This window comes from Procambarus clarkii, chromosome 22 (genome assembly GCF_040958095.1).
Source record: "Procambarus clarkii isolate CNS0578487 chromosome 22, FALCON_Pclarkii_2.0, whole genome shotgun sequence".
Classification (NCBI taxonomy): Eukaryota; Metazoa; Arthropoda; class Malacostraca; order Decapoda; family Cambaridae; genus Procambarus; species Procambarus clarkii.
The window spans coordinates 25343972-25357412 of record NC_091171.1 but is presented as its reverse complement, the minus strand read 5'-3'; the positions used below and the strand labels follow the sequence as shown (position 1 = coordinate 25357412).

At 44.1% G+C, this 13441-nt stretch overlaps 1 protein-coding gene across 48 annotated transcripts in view; it reads left to right on the top strand.

Annotated features, from left to right (window-relative positions):
* The window catches only part of LOC123760860 (myosin heavy chain, muscle), a 48573-nt gene extending 36542 nt beyond the window's left edge, over positions 1-12031 (top strand). For 23 of the 48 annotated variants that reach the window (XM_069329545.1, XM_069329573.1, XM_069329576.1 and 20 more), the window contains exons 15-23: positions 597-714; positions 2353-2826; positions 3798-4684; positions 5393-5471; positions 7495-7740; positions 7861-8648; positions 8755-9208; positions 9451-10041; positions 11208-12031. In XM_069329545.1, coding sequence (XP_069185646.1) covers positions 597-714; positions 2353-2826; positions 3798-4684; positions 5393-5471; positions 7495-7740; positions 7861-8648; positions 8755-9208; positions 9451-10041; positions 11208-11234 — 3664 coding nt within the window. In that variant the 3' untranslated portion in view covers positions 11235-12031. Of the gene's footprint in view, positions 1-596; positions 715-2352; positions 2827-3797; positions 4685-5024; positions 5104-5392; positions 5472-5705; positions 5785-7494; positions 7741-7860; positions 8649-8754; positions 9209-9450; positions 10075-10939; positions 10967-11207 lie in introns of those variants that run through there. The other 25 variants (XM_069329593.1, XM_069329587.1, XM_069329589.1 and 22 more) reach the window with 7 other exon arrangements.
* Positions 12032-13441: the final 1410 nt, after the last annotated feature.

Genomic DNA, 13441 nt, shown 5'->3' with positions numbered 1-13441 from the left:
TTTTCCGACCCATCGGATAAAGGTATAAATAAATATCCCCCTGAGGCGCGTACTTCAGCCCACAATCTGTCCAACAGATATTCCATCCTTGCCTCAAAACTTGCCGCTGCTGCAGAGGATGAAAAGAAAGCGAGTCAAGTCATCCTGGAAGAAATCGCGCTGGAGGCCGACAAGTACAGGATGGGCCACACTAAGGCATGTCTCCTCCCCCCACAGAAGGGAACGAAGGAAGGGTGTTTGCCTTGTCGATGTCTTAGACTAGCCCCTCAATATTTTCCCATCATATTTCATTGTGTCCATTTTTCTCCTCCTTTTCTTCTGGGAGTGAATACTTCCCAGAAGGTATCCCACCGTCCTACTGTGTCATTCACCACTGTACTCCCATTATCAGGTACTATAAAGACAAGTTCCTGTATTGTTCTCCCTCATTCATGAGACTTGGCTGTGAGGACCCGCCCTGAAGTCTGAATACCTCAAGCCTTTAATATTTTAAAACTAGCATGTACGCATCCCTTTACATCGTGTTCTCTATCTCATGTTTGTAGTCGTGTTCCTTGACACGAACACTTACTGTGTCTCCTCTTCAAAATCCCTAGATACAACATCCTCAATCCTAAAGTTACCAGAAATTGTGAGGATGACAAGCAAGCAACCCTGGAACTGCTCACCGACGTGAACCTGGAGGCGGAGAAGTTTCGCATGGGGCACACCAAGGCATGTCTCCCGCGCTCCGCCCCCCTCCGGCGCCGCACCCCATCACCAAGCTTTTTATAGAGTAGTTCCTCATATCCCGCCTCCACTGCCTCACTACTGCTAAATAACACTATTTGTATTTTGTTTAGTTTGCTCTTAAATACGTAGTGTACCTCAGCCCGATCTTCTCGTTGCTTCTTGTGTAGTTGTGTTTATTTACTTAGTCATGTTTGTGGTGTCTTCTTCATGTCCTGTACCGGTGTGCCAGACTGACGCCTGGTGCGTGGCACCGGTGTGCCAGACTGACGCCTGGTGCGTGGCACCGGTGTGCCAGACTGACGCCTGGTGCGTGGCACCGGTGTGCCAGACTGACGCCTGGTGCGTGGCACCGGTGTGCCAGACTGACGCCTGGTGCGTGGCACCGGTGTGCCAGACTGACGCCTGGTGCGTGGCTACAGGACGACCCAGCAGCCAGGTGTGAGGACAAGTGGGCCGTGCCACATGCAGCTGCTGGCTCCCAACCTTCTCACCTGGTCCTCCCACGTTAGGGCGCACCAGACGCCCATGCACGCTATGCCTCACCACTGTTGACTTACTCGTAGACTGACAACACGTATGTGCGAGAGTGATAATAGAATAGATTAGTTAAAGCATGCGATACAGATGAGAACGTCAATCGTCTAACTCGTAGAGGTCACCTTTGTACCAAGACAGTGCTATTATGCATAGATAATAGTAAGAAGAACCGTAATATGTGAACCAGAAACGTATATCCCGCCCTTATTGTCTCCCTCATCCTCTGGTGAGAAATCCTGTTTTCTTCAGTAGTTCTCCATCCTAAATTAGTGTTCCGTTCTCTGTCTCTCCAGCATTTACAACATGTTCTCCACTTATAAACCTTTACGCCCCACGACCTGATAAATTATAATCCTTCCAACTTGACCCCACTGTGACCATCGGTAGTGTTTATCCCACAATATATTATCTCCCCTAACCTTTACCACCAAAAAAAAAAAGCATGTGTTGAGTCATCCGTCACACCAAAGCGATGAGTAACCACGTCCTGGTGAGACGGTGAGTCTGGGTTATGAGTTGTGTCCGCCGCCTCATCACATTTAGCGAGGCACGGCAGCATCCCGTCCTTGTCATCTCCCTCTGAGCTCCCGCTCTCACACTTCTTGTGAATGATGATCCCCGTTCATCCCGCCTCGAGTGCGCTCTTAGATATTGGGTTTCTCGCTTTCTAGCTCAGCTGGTAAGTCATGTTTAAGTTTCAGCTTCAGTAAGTCATGTTAAAGTTTCAGCTTCAGTAAGTCATGTTAAAGTTTCAGCTTCAGTAAGTCATGTTAAAGTTTCAGCTTCAGTAAGTCATGTTAAAGTTTCAGCTTCAGTAAGTTATGTTACAGCTTCAGTAAGACCAGTTTCAAATTCAGCTTCAGAATGTCATGCTTCGTTTTCAGCTTTAGAAAGTCGTATTAAAATTTCACATTCAAAAAAATTATGTTTCGGCTTTATCACCAGAGATTTAAACTAAATGAAAATAAACTAGAGGTAAAAATAAACATTTTGAATCATTTGACGGTAAATTAGCTCAAAAGTTAGATAAGTATTTGCGACTCGAATTCTGGTGATAACGCCAGCTTTAACCCCCACCACTAGGTGTTCTTCCGTGCCGGTGTTCTGGGCGCTCTTGAGGAGATCCGTGACGACCGTCTGGCCAAGATCATCTCGTGGCTGCAGTCCTGGATCCGAGGCTACACCAGCCGCAAGGCGTACAAGAAACTGCAGGAACAGCGAGTCGCCCTCATTGTCGTCCAGCGCAACCTGAGGAAGTTCATGCTCCTCCGCAACTGGTCTTGGTACCGTCTCTGGCAGAAGGTCAAGCCCCTCCTCAATGTCACCCGTATCGAGGACGAGATCCGCGCTCTCGAGGAGAAAGCTGCAAAGGCTGAGGCAAACTTCGAACGCGAGGCTAAGCTTCGTAAGGAACTCGAGGCCGCCAATCTTGCTCTTCTCGAGGAGAAGAACAATCTCATGGTTGCTCTAGAGTCGACCAAGGGCAACGTATCCGAATATCTAGACAAACAAGCCAAACTTCAGAGTCAGAAGGCAGACCTCGAGGCCCAGCTCAACGTAAGTACCGCTAAAAATACCTACTTGCAACTAAATTTTCCAAAACCTCTAACTTGCTAAATATACATTCCAAGTAACCTCGTTAGAGGCAAGATATCTAAAACTCCCACTTGGGCTGAACGGTAGAGCGACGGTTTTGCTTCTTGCAGGTTGGCGTTCAATCCCCGATCGTCCAAGTGGTTGGGCACCATTTCATCCCCCCCCCCGTCCCATCCCAAGTCCTTATCCTGACCCCTTCTCAGTGCTATATAGTCGTAATGGTTTGGGGCTTTCCCCTGATAATTCCCTCCCTCCCTCCCACTCAAGCGCTCCTTTACAGACATCGTCACTTCAACGCCCCTTGCGAGTTACCTCCCACTGCTCTATTTAGCTCCCCAGGTAAACAAGTATGCAGAAGAAAGTATGAAATCATGTATAATTTTGCACCCATACCTGCCTCTGATTACCTTCAAATATTTCTAATTTCAATATTGGCATTTGCCCACACTCGCGAAGGTTTTTTTTTTGCGAAATGCGGAACCAATGTTTGCAAAAATATTGGGGTATAAATTTAGAATTTGATGTGGGTGGGTTGTTTACGTAAGCGGTGATGAGGTGGGCCAGGTGTGGGCTCGTGAGTCAACCTCACTGAGCTGGGGTTGAGGGCAGCTTCTACGCCCAGTCTGGCCCAGGCAGCGACATACGAACGACCCAGCTTCTCTCTGTGGTCTTGTGTACGATCTGTAACGAGTAGCCCCTACCCCTCCCCTTGTTCACTTCCCCTGTAAACTCTAGCTGTAGCCACCATGGGTTCCTTATACGCTCCCCACTCCATCGTGGAGGTAGGACTTACCACGATTTCCTAAACCCTAGTGTCGTGTTCGATAGTTTTAGCAGTGTTTGTGTATTAGTGTTCTGTGATCGTGTTCTTTCTAAATAAGCTATGATTATGATTACGGAATGGTGACCTCAGACATCTTACCCACCCTCAGGAAACCACGGAACGTCTGCAGCAGGAGGAGGAAGCCCGCAATCAGCTTTTCCAGAGTAAGAAGAAGATAGAACAAGAACTCAGTGGACTGAAGAAGGATATTGAGGACCTTGAACTCTCAGTTCAAAAGGCTGAGCAGGACAAGGCAACCAAGGATCACCAGATCCGCAACCTCAATGATGAAATTGCCCACCAGGATGAGCTCATCAATAAAATTAATAAGGAAAAGAAACACCTTCAAGAATGCAACCAGAAAACCGCCGAAGACCTACAAGGTATTGAAGACAAATGCAACCACCTTAATAAGGTTAAGGCAAAACTGGAGCAGACTCTTGATGAGCTTGAAGACTCTCTTGAGCGAGAGAAGAAGCTGCGAGCTGAAGTTGACAAGGCCAAGAGGAAGGTCGAGGGTGACTTGAAACTAACACAAGAAGCTGTTGCAGACCTAGAGCGCAACAAGAAGGAGCTCGAACAAACCATCCAGCGCAAGGACAAGGAAGTTTCTTCCCTTGCATCTAAGCTTGAAGATGAGCAGGGTCTTGTTTCCAAGCTTCAGAAGCAGATCAAGGAACTCCAGGCGCGCATTGAGGAGCTCGAGGAGGAGCTTGAGCATGAACGCCAGGCTCGTGCCAAAGCTGAGAAATCCAAGACTCACCTTGGTCGTGAGTTGGAAGAGCTGGGCGAGCGCCTGGATGAGGCTGGTGGTGCCACAGCTGCCCAGATCGAGCTGAACAAGAAGCGCGAAGCTGAGTTGGCCAAACTCCGTCGTGATCTGGAGGAGTCCAACATCCAGCATGAGGGAGCTCTCGTTAACCTTCGCAAGAAGCACAATGATGCCGTCGCCGAAATGTCTGAACAAATCGACCATCTCAACAAAATGAAAGCCAGGTCAGTAACGCGTTTGTAACTAATGCTTTTCATGTTACAGGTTATCAACTTTAGTAAAGATCTCAATAAAACATATGGAATAATGATAATTATGATCATACTTTCTTGTGGATAATCATCTCAGCATATTAATATCGAGACATCACGAGTTCTAATTAATAATCAGATGCTCTCTCATAGTTCAACAGACCAGCAATATTTTAAGTTACCTAACCGTGCTAACTGTAGACCTATGCTCACCATTATTTTTTTTTATTATACACGTTTTGCTAACTGATAACCAAGCGCTGCTCAAGGGTATTATTTTATTTGGTGGTGTATAACCCGTCCCCCCATGTAGGGTTGAGAAGGATAAGGACTCCTTGAAACGTGACGCTGATGACGCTAAAGCTGCTATGGATGGGCTTGCTCGCGATAAGGTAAAATTAACTAGTCACCCCTTAATTTCCACGGCTTGAACCTGGTTTTCTTTATTTCCCTTAGTTTAGGGTTGCTGGCTGGCCATCACCCCGGCAACCGGTCCTCCCTCCCAAATCCTTCATCTCCTGGCTGACAAGCTAAAGGACGCTTCTCATAGATTTCGTTTCTGCTTTGATTTTTTTGTCTCCCCTTCATCTAGTCATTCCTTCCCTTATCAAGTAAATCTGGATATTCCTCGGAGAAGTTTCTCCTGAAGAATGCCTAGTATTTGCTCTTGAACCACCACAGGGCGGAGCGCGAAAAGACTACTCTCTCGTCGGAACTCAATGATGCACGGTCTGCAGCTGATATTCTCAGTAACGAGAAGGTAAACTCAATGAGGCTCACCAACATACACTAATGAATCACTACATTTCTCAAGCGGCCGCGGCCACAATTTCCAAATTTTATGGATGGGGCACAAGACTCACGGAAGCCTCCTCCTCCGACCCGCTGGAGAGGCCGCCAGCCATAAAATTATGAAATTGCGCCGGGCGGACACGCTTCTACAGTGTTGTTTCTATGTAACTTCTGCCACTGCTAACACAAACTATCCTAACAGGCTTGAAAAGGAAAAGGGTCAGTTGCAGAATCAGGCTGATGATCTTAAGATTGCTACAGATCACATGGCCGCCGACAAGGTAAACACAACGCCTCAGCCTTGATTAGCAAGCATTCGTGCTAGGATTAGATGCGCGCTCTTACGTCTAGGACGCTAATGAAGACTTTGTTAATGTGGATACATCTGTACTAAAATATGTCTAGAATGTTGAGCAATGGCGTCATGTAGAGGAAATTAACGAAGGGGGTATGTGGCTCTTGTTATTTGCAATGTCTAGGTTTCATCAGTGTCCTCTCATAGAGAAAGAATAATCACATTTAGAGAAATATTTGTTTCTGAAATGTCTAGACTGTTTATCAACACCGTCATGTTCAGTACGATCATTTGTATGTCAGTATCTGTTAATAATAAGCTTAAACTGTTGAACACTTCTCATCATATAAATGTGAACACGTGTCCCTCATTCGTTAGTGTTGTCGAGAAACGTGATGATGTCTGGAGCGTTGATGATACACAACGGGTGATGACGTTCTCTCTGCTGCTGGAACGGTGTTCTACATAATGTTCAATTAGGCTGAGAGCAGCAGACAGACCACAGATGAGGAAATTCATCGTACACTATAGCTTAGAAACCCAAGTGCATGTTTTAATTCCTTATCCCGTTTGTTCATGCATTCTTCCCTCTGTATATGATCAAATGACTTGCAGGAATTTATATAAAATACGTATTATATATATATATATATATATATATATATATATATATATATATATATATATATATATATATATATATATATATATATATATATATATATACACATATATATTATATATATGTATATACTGGCCGGTTAACATGGAAGATACCCTTCCTCTAGGAGTTATAATTAACAACCAAAATATTCCTCTGAATGTACTTGAAGTGCGGAAGAAGACCTTTTGGTACCCACTATCCATATCTTACCTGTTACCTGCTCCTGGTCATTGGTAACCTGGGGCCTCAAGTCTACCATTCCCCTTGTAAATTAAAACATTGAAGTGCAAAAGGCGAGAATGGAATACCCCCTTAAATAATAAAGTAATTTGAGGGCCTCGCTGGCCACGTTGCAAGGACCCCAGCAGGAGTGGATAACACGTGAAGACGTTCCCACAGAAATCTTCCACGTGCGACGTGAGGTTCAGGGACTTGGGTATTCACGTGCAAAAGCCATGAAAGCCAAAGAGGTTTCTTCATGGGGCTATTTTACTTCAAGCAATAATATTACTTAATTAGTAAGTTTCTAGTTGGCAGTCAGATCAATACATTGGGGCAAGAAAGTATTTTTCAAAATTGTACCCCGTCCTCAATCTTTTTTAGACTAAAATTCGACATTCTTCGAATATCATCAGACCTGTACGATGTTGGACAAGGCCCTGACTGCAGTATCTGAGGGCAGGTAGACGACCACTTAACTTACCGCCCCCACCTGTTGCCTTCTCAAATAATGTCTTCTCTCTCACTGTAAATTCTGTTGTGTGCAACTTCCTGTTGCTTCCTGTCTGAGTACTTCAAGCTCTCATTCATTGTTTCTGCATAATGTCCTCTTCAATAACTTATTGTTTTTCATGCATAATATGAAAAAAAGTCCCTCGCATTCGTATGACCTGATGTTTGAAAATATATTCAATACATGTACATATATCATGAATTACTTTCAATAACAATATTGCAACCAAACTGTTGAGTAATTATATGAGGGCAGAGAACAAAATGAGGAGGAGACTCTACACACTTGCTCTTCATCAGGCTGGTGCTGAGAAGATGAACAAGCAGCTCCAGCACCAGATGAACGAAATCCAGTCCAAGCTTGATGAAGCCAACCGTACCCTCAATGACTTCGATGCCACCAAGAAGAAGCTCGCTGTGGAGAACGCTGACCTCCTGCGCCAGGTGGAGGAAGCAGAGAGCCAGATCAGCCAGCTCTCTAAACTCAAGCTTTCACTCACCAACCAGCTCGAGGATAACAGGAAGCTCGCTGACGATGAATGCAGAGTAATTATAATGTTTTCATTCAGTAATATCAACACACACTTTGTACCTAAATATCGTTATAAATTGCAGTTAATACTAATTTATTTATATATTTAAACTTCGATGTTTCCACTCCCGCAGGAACGTGCTACTCTTCTTGGAAAGTTCCGCAACTTGGAACACGACATTGATGGCTTGCGGGAACAGCTTGATGAGGAGGGCGAGGGGAAGGCTGACCTCCAGCGTCAACTCTCCAAGTCTAACGCCGAGGCCCAGATGTGGCGCGCTAAGTACGAGTCTGAGGGTGTTGCCCGAGCGGAGGAGCTTGAGGCTGCCCGTCTGAAGCTTGCTGCCCGCTTGGAAGAAGCCGAACAACAAATCGAACAGCTTAATGTCAAGAACATGAATCTGGAGAAGACCAAACAGCGTGTCTGCACTGAGCTTGAGGATATGCAGATTGAGGTTGAACGTGCCCAGACCCTAGCCAACGCCGCTGAAAAGAAGCAAAAGAACTTCGATAAGATCATTTCGGAATGGAAGATGAAGGTTGATGACCTTGCCGCCGAACTTGACGCTTCGCAGAAGGAATGTCGCAATTATTCCACCGAGCTCTTCCGCGTGAAGGCCGCGTATGAGGAAAATCTTGAGCAGCTCGACTCGGTTCGTCGTGAAAATAAGAATCTTGCCGATGAGATCAAGGACCTTATGGACCAGATCGGCGAGGGTGGACGATCCCTGCACGAGATTGAAAAGAACCGCAAGCGCCTTGAAATTGAGAAGGAAGAACTGCAGGCCGCTCTTGAGGAGGCCGAGGCTGCCCTGGAGCAGGAGGAAAACAAAGTGCTCCGAGCTCAGCTAGAGCTCAGCCAGGTTAGGCAGGAAATCGACAGGCGAATCCAAGAGAAGGAAGAAGAGTTCGACAACACCCGGTAAGTGACGTATTTTGTGTATTCTGAAATTATATTAAACTGGCTACACTTGTGTATGATAATATATAGTGTATATTTTACTTAAATATAATCTCTACATTTGCAGCAAGTGCCACCAGCGAGCCATCGATTCCATGCAAGCATCCCTTGAAGCTGAAGCAAAGGGCAAGGCCGAGGCTCTTCGCATGAAGAAGAAATTGGAGTCCGACATCAACGAGCTCGAAATCGCTCTTGACCACTCCAACAAGGCCAACGCAGACCTGCAGAAGCACATCAAGAAGCTCCAGAGTGACATGAAGGACCTTCAGACCCGCGTGGAGGAGGAGCAGCGGCTGGCCTCAGAGTACCGGGAACAGTACGGTATCTCAGAGCGCCGTGCTAACGCTCTACACGGGGAGCTGGAGGAGTCCCGTACTCTTCTCGAACAGTCTGACCGCGGCCGTCGCCAGGCTGAAGCTGAACTTGCTGAAGCCACTGACCACCTTAATGACCTCACTGCCCAGAACGGATCACTCACAATGGCCAAGAGGAAACTCGAGGGAGAGCTGCAGACACTGCATGTAAGATGACATTCTTATGATATTATGCACCAATATTGATTTTACACAGCACACTGCTATATTATATATATATATATATATATATATATATATATATATATATATATATATATATATATATATATATATATATATATACATATATATATATATATATATATATATATATATATATATATATATATATATATATATATATATGATGATTGTTAAAACCATCTTGGTTTCTTTCTCTTTTTTAGGCTGATCTTGATGAAATGTTGAACGAGGCCAAGAACTCCGAAGAAAAGGCTAAGAAGGCCATGGTTGACGCTGCGCGCCTGGCTGACGAGCTCCGCGCAGAGCAGGAACACGCGCAGACTCAAGAGAAGATGAGGAAGGCCTTGGAAGTCTCCGTCAAGGAGCTCCAAGTTCGCCTCGAGGAGGTTGAAGGCAACGCTATGAAGTTAACAAAGAAGGCTCTTTCTAAGCTGGAAAGCCGCGTCCGGGAGCTGGAGTCCCAGCTGGACGACGAGGCCCGTCGCCACGCCGATGCCCAGAAGAACCTGAGGAAGTGTGAGAGGAGGATCAAGGAGCTCACCTTCCAGTCCGATGAGGACAAGAAGAACCACGAGAGGATGCAAGACCTTGTCGACAAGCTCCAGCAGAAGATCAAGACTTACAAGCGCCAGATCGAAGAAGCTGAAGAGATCGCTGCCCTTAACTTGGCCAAATTCCGCAAGGCCCAGCAGGAGCTGGAGGAGGCCGAGGAGCGCGCTGACAACGCTGAACAGGTCGCCAGCAAGGTCAAGGCGAAGGGTCGCGCCGGATCTGTGGGCCGAATGTCCCCTCAGGTAAGGTCGTCGTCCTAGTACTTGCAGTAATATCATCAACGATAACACCAACACACACATACATTTAAACGAATAATTATTTAATTTTAACATTATTTCCATCATCGTATTCACTTGAAACTAAACAACAGTAACGCCTCGAGAGTCAAAAATATTACATGGCTAATCATAGTAATAACAACAACAATAATATATATATTACAAATTCCAATAGCAATCATAACATTTTCAAATAAACTGCTGCACACAACCTCCAGTGAGAAATACACACTGATAACACTCGCGATAACTCATAACAAAGAAACTCAACAAGTTAATCTTGTGCTGTTGGAGCAGGTCCAGGAATGGTGATGCATGGTAGCTTGTGAAGGCGGCGGCCTCTACTTGTATGGCACTGTACAGCGCTAACTTAGTGACCTCTACCTGTATATCACGTATACCACTAATCCAGTAACCTCTATCTGTATGTCACGTATACCACTAACCTAGTGACCTCTACCTGTATGTCACGTATATCACTAACCTAGTGACCTCTACCTGTATTACATTGCAAAACACTAAAAAAGCCACCTCAACTTGTCTCACATTTCCCAGAAGTAACCCATCTAGCTGTGAGTGTCTCCCTCAACAACACTAACCCAGCGCATGAGTTCCACTCATACTTCACTAACATTTAACACGCCCCATCATCATTATTCTTCATATTCAGATGAAACCAGTGTTTATACTTCTCCTGTCTTAGCAGACTGCAACTGTAGATAAACATATGAATGAAATGTTTTTTTGTATATCTCTCGCAGTGAGAAAAATCTGTATTACCGTATATGGTTGTGGTCTTATAGTAGAGAAGCATGTGATAAACTGTTAGCTAATACCTTGTCACCCTCTGTTTCAGCAGCTCTAAGTACCAAGTTAGTGGCATAGAGTAAGTATTGGTCGTAGCATGGAACTGTCTCTACACTGTCTTGTTTACCCTTTGCTCGCATACACAAGTTACTCTAGTTCTTTAAGTGTCTATCAATGAAACATATAGTTTATGGATTGAATAGAAATATTATATATATATATATATATATATATATATATATATATATATATATATATATATACTGCATTCTTAGTCATTTTATTAAATTCTTATAAAGTTTCTTGTGGTGTTGTTGCAGCTCCTGGGCCGCAACATGTTCATGTAGAGAGATGACCCGACAACCAACCCACACCACCATATTGAGGACGACCTGTGGCCTGGCACTGTATTCCCGGTGAAGACAGTGCCCTTCAAACACTCCCATCCCCAGAGATCCGGGTATCCCTCGATACTTCCATCTTCACTGTGTATCGTCTTTTGATCGACTAATTCTCTATTATGTTTCTTCCTTTCTGTTGTGTGTTTGTACGAGGCTAATATTCTTAGTGCGAGGTTATTGTAGTGTCACAAGGACATCAGGGAGGGGTGACAGAGGGCAAGAGGGGGTGACATGTGTCACTTCATTACCCACATCTCGGGAGCACACCATCGCGCCGAGCGGAAACAACAAAGAGTCAGACACACACACATAGAGCCAACAAGAACAGCCTGGGTATAACTTGTCACACGTTGCTCCCTCCACTCTCTCCCTCGCCCTATAATGGTCTCCAGCCGCCACCTGACTTAAGCTTCTACAGTTAACCCCGTTGGGTATTTATTTTTATACATAGATGACTTTTTATGCGGCCGAGGGTTCAGTCAATATTCCGTCGAGGGATACATAGCGAAAGGCCACACAATATTTGACCCTTTTCCCACTCTTATCTTCCTTTAAAGATTACCTACCACTGCTCACCATTACCATTGCCGGTTGACAGGGAAAGGAATTTTAATGTGTGGATTTCTTTAGATTAGTTCACACTCAAATACATTACTTTAACTCCTTGTGTACTGCAAATGTCGCAGGATGTATGTATGGATCTGTATCAGAATATATTGTATTAATAAATACATGGCTGGGAATATTGCATTTTATCTATCCAATTATGTATGTCTTTATTTTGTATGTAACAAGAGGAAAATATGAAAGTATTTAATGAAAATATTGTTACGAAAATTATTAGTCTATCAGTTCTCAAAAGCAAAAATATAAATGCTGTGGTTTACACAATTATCATTACAAAAGACCTACACAACATAAAATATATCTGAAAGCTCCAGGAAAAAAGTATAATTTTTAAAGTGAAGTTCAATAAACCAGAGAAAAGCAATATTAATTGATGCACACTGGGCGACTCGCACTCTCTCTCACACACACACACACATATGCCACACTAATGCAGATGGAGTTACAAACAAAGCAGAAGAAATAAAACGAAGGGTTAGTGTAAAAGTACCCGATATGATTGCAATTGTGAAAACCAAAATGAATTATAACATTTCTAATACAATATTTCCAAGCAAATACCAAGTAATAAGGAAAGAAAGGAAACCATGACATAGAGGAGGGAGTGGCATTCCTTGTAAAACAAAAGTTAGAAGACCTATAAGATGGAAATACAACTGGATACACAGACCATATCACAGGGAACACAGACAGTGGATGTAAAGTGACAGTGGTCGTGATAATATACAACCCCCAGCAGGGACAGGAATACAATGACTCAGACAAAGTATACATAGATGAACTGCAAGACGGCAGCAGCATCAGAAGCATACAGAATGCGACCTAAACTACTAGTCATGAGGGACCTAAATCAAATCTAGAAACATCCGTTTTTGAAATTAAATGTAGAATTAAAAAATTGTGGAACTTCATAACACAACACATAATGATGGGAGAGGAAAGGAGACGCACCTAGTCTACTGGACCTGATCTTCACACAGAATGAAGAAGACATCCAGGACTTCCAACATGAAATGCCGCGAGACAGAGACTATTGTGATAAGACAGTATCTGGGAAATGTGCAATGAGAGGAAGAACTTAGAGGGAAGACAGTCAAGGAAATAATGGATCACGTCAAAAGAGGTAGAAGAAAGATTCATACCAACAATAAATTAAATGAGTATGAGAGAATGGAGCAACCCACGAGTCAACAGACAATGCCACATACCTAATCCGAAAAGCCGGAGGGAGTGGACTAATTCAGGGGATAAAAGAAAGCCAGAGTAGCTGCAGCAGAGCTAGGAACGGGTTTATAAACTTAAGAAGAGTCTCAGGAAAAAAACAAATGAAGATTACATTACTTCCAAAACTAAGCAACACTCTAAGCTACTACACAACTACATAAGAAGAAAAAGTACAGTGCATGACAAAGTGACTATAATACGAAAAAAGGGAATGAGAACACCTGGGAAATGAAAAGGAACTGTGTGTGGAACTACACTGTAGTTTCCACGGTGTGGCAGGACAGAGAAGGTTTGACAGATTA